The sequence below is a fragment of the Bidens hawaiensis genome, unplaced genomic scaffold (assembly GCF_021521415.1).
Source record: "Bidens hawaiensis isolate Kalapana, Puna unplaced genomic scaffold, B.hawaiensis_p1.1 tig00072928_1, whole genome shotgun sequence".
Classification (NCBI taxonomy): Eukaryota; Viridiplantae; Streptophyta; class Magnoliopsida; order Asterales; family Asteraceae; genus Bidens; species Bidens hawaiensis.
Genome location: NW_027502711.1, coordinates 8,118 through 15,385, shown reverse-complemented (window position 1 = coordinate 15,385; position 7,268 = coordinate 8,118). Strand labels below are relative to the sequence as shown.

Sequence of the window (7,268 nt, the reverse complement as noted above, 5' to 3'; positions counted from 1 at the left end):
GGGCGTGAAAAGTAAGAAACGTTTTAATATATAAACCAATCATTTCACCTCTTATTGACCCAACAATCACATTTCATTTCACTACAACACATCCAACATGATATGAAATGTAAACGCCCCAAACACATACGTGAGAAACTCACATCTTACATTTCGTCTCATAACATATAGGCTTAAGTATATAGAAGTTTTATTTTTTTTATGACTAAAAAACATATAGTAAAGAGATGGGCCACAAAGATGCTCAAATTACAGCTAGAAATGGAATTGACAATTTTTGTCTACGAACTTTTTAAAACTGTAAATACTTGCAAAAATATATTTGTGATGGGACTTAACCCTACAATATTTTGTTAAAAAAGACAAGAAAATAAAAATTAAAATCTTCCTTCGAAAATCGAGTATCATATCAATAATTGAAATTATTCATTTGCTTGTCCCTCAAAGTGAAATGGAATCATAGAATCAACAAGTATGTAAGTTTTAAAAGAAATAATAGATTACTTAGGTGTTATCAATGTCACTTTGTAAATTCAAAAGGTTATTCATTTCCCCATTATATTTGTATGTAAAGAAACAATACATGAAAATAAACTAGGTAAACATGATATTATTAGTGCCAAGAAAAACACACTTGAGTTTTATTCTTGAAGCAACTTGTTGTATACATGAAAAAACCAAAAGACTCAAATCCCATCAAGCATGAAGTGGTGTCTCACACAAATAATGGAGGAATGGCATAACATTCTCTTAAACACGAACATCACATATGCATCAATCACTAATGATTTCTGCATCATGCTTTCTTTGCATATATGCACAAAATCCAACATCCAAATTAAAATACAACTTTTTTTATGTTTTAACCTAAATCATGTCCCAATCAGACTCGACTCGACTCGACTCGACTTGACTCGACCAGGACCTTTTGAGTTAGACTTAGTTAGACACTCTAATGCATCCCACCACCCGAAACCTTTGAAAGCACAACGTCCGGAGGTGGTGAAGGAAGCATAGTGAGTGCAAAGATTCCACTGGCTGCAGCCGCCACAGCTCCCACCACAAACGCGGGTAAGTTGCCACCGCCGTATAACGCATCCCATGGTCCACTTAGTACTGATACCACCATCTGTTGAATGAAAATGAAGTTAAATTGTGTTTCAAATTCAATACTAGTATCATAATCATAATGTTTGTTAAAGAAAATGATTCGGTCCAACTCCAACCTAACCCGGGTCCAGATTCACTCTTATGGGACCATCCACCAACCCGTACCATGTGTTCGTATTAGCTCAAAAGAAGTCAAATAATGGTGTGGGTGATGATGCTACACATGTTTTGGTCCTATTATTGGATGGTGAAAAAAGTAATGAAGAACATGTTCCCACTAGATGGCAAAATTTGTTTGGTAAAAACTAAAAAGCTCAATTTTTTAGAGATATACACATACAAATATACACACATACATGCAAATATGTATGTATATGTATATGTGTATATATACATATGTACAAAACTTACTTTTGGATTGTGGTATAGAAGTCATGAATGAGTCCAATTGAAACTAGACTATGTATTTTACAAAAACCAAGACACATATGGGGCCCATTTTAGTCTTAAAGCTACCAATATTAAATTCCACACAAAAATACAAGTGACATTTTGGACTTTTATAACAAAAAGTGATTTTACACGTATATTATAAAGATTAATATATATTATTAGAATCTTCAATAATTTGTTTATATAGTTGTATTAAAAAAATATAATCACCATTGTGTCAATTATAGAGAGACCACATCAAGAAAATTATAGATATGCAAGTCAAACACTCCTCTCAGACTCATAAAGTTATTTATGTGACAATATTATATACAAAGCTTTGTAAGCATGATTTGTACCTGAGGTATGACGATTGCAAGATTCAGAACACCGAGTGATAGACCTGTAAGTTATAAAAATGGATTTAATAGTTAGAAATTAAAAAAAAAAACATAATTTTGTATTTTTAGAAGTTTTATTAAAAAATCAAAGTTTTAATTTACCTTGTCCTGCTCCAGAGTTATTACTAAAGATCGAAGCTAGAGCACAAGGAACACTAAAAGTCACCTGAAACATACAACAAACAAGCTAAGTTAAAATTTAAATATAAAAATTACAAACATAATCTTATCTATAAATCAAATCACAATTAAAAAATTATATACAAAATACCCGAATCTAAAAATTGAAATCACTTCTTTTAATGGATTCCTAGAATATTAACTTTTATTTATAAGAATATATTCCGTAAATAAGTAGTTATCCAATTTATTCCATCTATTACCCTTTTAACTTGTTACTAATCTTTCATAAATATTCCCAAAATAAAGACCATAAACTTACATTCGGACAGTAAAGAATTTTTATTTAATACATAAATAAATAAAATTATTCTAAAAAAGAACAATTTTTTATAAATTCAAAACCGTGTAATATTAAAATCATTATATTTATATTCCCAATATACATGCATATATATTTCATATTTTAAATATGCAATATTTTATGTGTATATATATTAATATAAATATTTTTAAAACTTTAGTTTTAATATAAAAACAGTGTTACTATCATAATAATTAATTCACATACACATGCAATTAGCCAATTATGCATGTAAATATACTTATATATGTATATGATAAGATAATTTTTTAAAACTATTACTGTAATAAAAAATTAATAAGTTTGACCAGCTAATAAATTAAATAATAAATCAAGTTTGCATGGAAAAGAAAACGGTCGAATCACTCACTGCTAGTGGGGCACCAAGCACTGCGAAAATAGTCAAAGCTCCGCCAACAATACCGGAGCTCGGCGGCCGAACATCACCGGCCGCCGTGAACTCCCGCGAAGACTCCGCGATCTTCGTCACCAAAACAGTCATCGCTAAACACACCGCCAACAAAAAGTTAACACCACCCCACAACCGCTTCACACCGCCTAGCCACCGAGCCAAATGCTCGATACAAAGCGAAGCTAAACCCGAAACCACAGAGTTAAGCATCAAACCCAACGCTCCAGCTCGCACACCGCGGTTATACAACTGTCCTTTACCCACCTCACCACCGTACACCTCTTTACCCATCCAATCGGTGTCGAATAATAAGAATGGGAACCATGCAATCCAGTTTAAGCATGTCACCAATAATAATATCCACATCGGTCGTGACAACTCTTTTAGAGCACCAAACATTTCTCCGAAAAACACTAACTGTTTCCCGGTCTTTGTCGGGTCAACAGGTTCGGGTACGAACGGGTCTTCCGACACAGTCGAAAGAGCCAGTATCGTAACGGACACCAAAAGCACGATGGAAATAAAAAAACATGTTTTCAAGTTTGCGCAATATACATCACACGCGTCCGTTTTGGTAAACGGGACGATTTTGTATAAATGAGTGTAGGACCCGGCTGAGTACCCTAGCACGTTCCCTACACCCATAAAGAACGCGAACATCGCGTTCCCGGTTCGAATTTTACTGGAATTCGAACCGGCTAAGTCTGCCAGCAACGCCCTGCAAGGACCCTGCAGGGTGTTGTTGGCGACGTCCAGTATCCAGAACCCGACGACGAAAATAGATATGGCGCGTGGTTTAGTTGGCGCGCCTATCTTGTCGCCGGTGGATACTCCTATATCGGCTGCGTAGCCGATAAGGAAGACGGCTATGGCGACGAGTAAAGCGCCGCCCGCGATGAACGGGCGACGTCGACCGAAGCGTGAAGTGCATCGGTCGCTGTAGTACCCGACAACGGGTTGGACGATCATGCCGGATATCGGGCCGCAAAGCCAGATAAAGGACGACCATGTATGGGGCACGCCGATGAGTTGAACGTATGGGGTGAGTAAAGAGAGTTGTAAAGCCCAGCCGAACTGGACACCGGCTGCTATGGCGGAGACCATTATTATTTGCCATATGGGGCGTTGTGGGAGCTCGTGGTGCTGCAGTTGTAGCGGTGCTCGCGGTGGTTGTTTGCTATCGGTTTTCATGGCGGATTCCATGTTATGATATAATGAAGAAGACTAAGAAGAAGATGAAGATGAGTTTATGTGAATTAAATGGAGAGGGGGACTGTAGGGTATTTATAACCTTTTGGGCGGCTAAGAGAATGATGACGTGGATATTATTTGTGGGCACTTGGCGGTAACACCTTTTATTTCGGATAAATTACACACTCTTTATGACATGAAATCTGATTAAAGTGAAAAAGTAAATCATTTCGTATCCAAATAAGGTTTCCTTAAAACAATAGCAATAATCTACATTTTGAAAATTCATAGATATAAATCGGTTCGGATAATTACCCTGTTTATCTTGTCTAAGTTAATATGATACGTAGCGAATATAGCAATGAATGTTAATGCCGTTGATTTGATTGATGGAATGATACGAGGATAAAGAAAACGGATAAGGTAGAATCTTAATGTTTTAGGACAAAAAATCCGTTTTATACCTATTTTGAGATTTGAAATGTTTATTAGACATCAAAGCATCTTCTAACAAGAATAAAAGTCAATACAATATTGTAATTATACAATTATGTGTCGCAAATAATCAAAAGTCACTTACATAGTCTAAGAATTGAAACATTTCAAAATGTCATTACCATATTGTAATTATACAATTATAGTTAGCATTCCAGAAAATCATAGATATGTTAGAGAACAAATACATGTATAATATGGCTAAAATGCGAAGTACAACAACAGACACACAATCAATTGACAACGTTTAATACATACTCGAAACAAATCACGTGGTATTTATTTTATTCGCGTACTTGGCACCAAAATACTTGGGGTTCACCTTTTAATTATGACTTCACTTAGCCATTGATTATATATATTTAAGTCTTAAGAACTTCACAAATGAACTAGAAGGCAAGAGTGAATATCAAATAAAAAGAGTGTGAATTTGATTTGTATAATTGAAACCACGAATCTCACAAAAGTGCTTTGTGAACTTGACGTGTGTGATTGAGATAAAAGAATCTCAAATGGGTTATAAACGAACAAGATTGGTTCATATAAGTTGGGCTACCATGAGTATTGGTATGATTATGTACATATTGCATGTTATGGGATCAATACAAACATTTGGGAATTAAGTAATATGATTTTAAATGTGTAAATGACGTTTATAGATGCTAACGCTAAGTAAACGCTAGAAGAAGCCAACACCGGCTCGATACTAACCTAAGGTGGGAGGTATCTCGACTCATTTCAAAAACATAAGTTGAAGTATAAAAGAATCATGTATGTATAAACGGTATGATTCACTTAGCTTTGGTAAATGATTATAAACCCAATGTTTTTAGGTGATGCACCCATGATGGACCGAAAAGATGGACAAGCCTTGAGATCAAAGTCGAGTTTATATTTTGGAATAACCCTCTATATGTCATTATATTTGTCAGAATGTTACTGTGAAGTTATCAACTACTATAAACCACGTTAGTTAATATTTACAATGTATAAAACATAATTATTTTTTTTCAAACTATGAACTTATAAACACATAACCTCAACAAAGAAACGTCGAAACACGCCCTACCTCCACAAGCCGGAGAGCAAAGCAACACAAAGAACAAGTTACATGAATTTTTTGTTAAATCACTTCAAACATAACAAGTAATGGAAAACTTCGGGACTGTTTTATAAATATGCTATTATCATGAGAACTTAGTATAAATTAAGAGACTTATTATAAGTATATATAATTGTTACCTATAATTACAAAAGCTATATGTATTATTTATATTTTACTTTAGTTGTTTTAAGTTTATAACAGTAATATCGTAGATATTCGATTCTTTTACGTATTATATAGTATATATGTTTAAAGTTGAACTTTCCATTAATCGTTAAAAATACATGTTGAAGCATTAAAGTCAGTTTATATAAAGAAAGATAACAATATTAGTAGTAAAAAGCCTGAAAGTAATAAACGTCGGCCAAATTTAATGTTTCCAACTAAAAAGACTAAGGGTGTGTTTGTTACCACTTAATGGAACCGCTCAGACATAAGAGCGTTTAATAATACATCTGAATGAAACTTTGAAGCTCTTAATGGGTCAGCTAGAAATGGAGTCTGAATGAGAAAGAGGACCATCTCATCTCATCTCATCTCATCTCATCTAACCCTCCAATAGCAATGGATGTGAATTTTATTTCTGAAATTGATGAACCATTTGGTTCGTTCTTTGATCTATCATCTGCTAAGGTGTTTGTGTGCTTATATTATATAACATGGACTAATTATATTGATGGGATTGGTCATATTTGTTAGAGATTAGGGCTCCAATGGTGAAATAAAGTTGGATTGTATGAAAACACATATTGCAAGTTGTCGATAATAAGTTATGGATGTTAAATGTATTAGATGTTCCTAACATTTTCTATGAGGTTTATCCATTATAGGGGCTGCATTTTGAGGGCTTGGGTCGAAGTAGGATGAACCTTAAAATTGATTTTCGCAGCTTTGTTTTCAGATTCTGATCCGACTTTGAAAAATCATATAAAATCAATCGTATATCCGATTGAGGTGTTTAATATATTTTCAGAAAGCTTGTTGAGTCTATTTTTACAATTTTTGATCATATGGATCAGCTTGGTTAGTATGGTGGGTTAAAATCTTATCGAACAACAGCTGTGCAGAAAGTTGTAATAGCTATAATGATTTTTATCCTATCTTTCAAAAATCATATAAAATTAACTATACATCCAATTGATTCGTATAATATATTTTCGGAAATCTTGTTGAGTCTGCTTTTACTGCTTTTGATCATATAAAACAAACTTAGGTAGTAGGGTGGGTTAAAATTTTATCGAACAGTAGCTGTGCAGAAAGTTGAACTGAATTTTTTTTCTCTCTTTCAAAAATCATATAAAATTAACTATAGATCCAATTGATTCGTATAATATATTTTCGGAAAGCTTGTTGAGTCTGCTTTTACTGCTTTTTATTATATGAATCAAACTTGGGTGGTAGGATGGGTCAAAAACATCTCGAACAGCAGTTGTGCAGAAAGTTTTCAAAGCTGAAACTTGAGTAATTGAAACTTATCAGTTTGACTTCAGGAGGTGGTGGAGCATTTCAAGTAAGTTTTGACCTAAAACAAAACCATATAGAAATGATTTCATTTAGTGCAGTTTGGTTACAAAATAAAAGACGTCTCTATATATAATCTGGAGTGGATTATAAAATTGAAAGGAGAAATATATTTAA

At 33.8% G+C, this 7,268-nt stretch overlaps 1 protein-coding gene across 1 annotated transcript; it reads right to left on the bottom strand.

Annotated features, from left to right (window-relative positions):
* Positions 1 to 610: 610 nt before the first annotated feature.
* Positions 611 to 4,111, bottom strand: LOC143606071 (sucrose transport protein SUC2-like). The gene is made up of 4 exons (XM_077081965.1): positions 2,798 to 4,111; positions 2,046 to 2,109; positions 1,902 to 1,945; positions 611 to 1,129 (listed from the first exon to the last, which is right to left on the bottom strand). The coding sequence occupies exons 1-4, from the start codon at positions 4,040 to 4,042 to the stop codon at positions 953 to 955; spliced, it is 1,530 nt and encodes a 509-aa protein (XP_076938080.1). The 5' UTR covers positions 4,043 to 4,111; the 3' UTR covers positions 611 to 952.
* Positions 4,112 to 7,268: the final 3,157 nt, after the last annotated feature.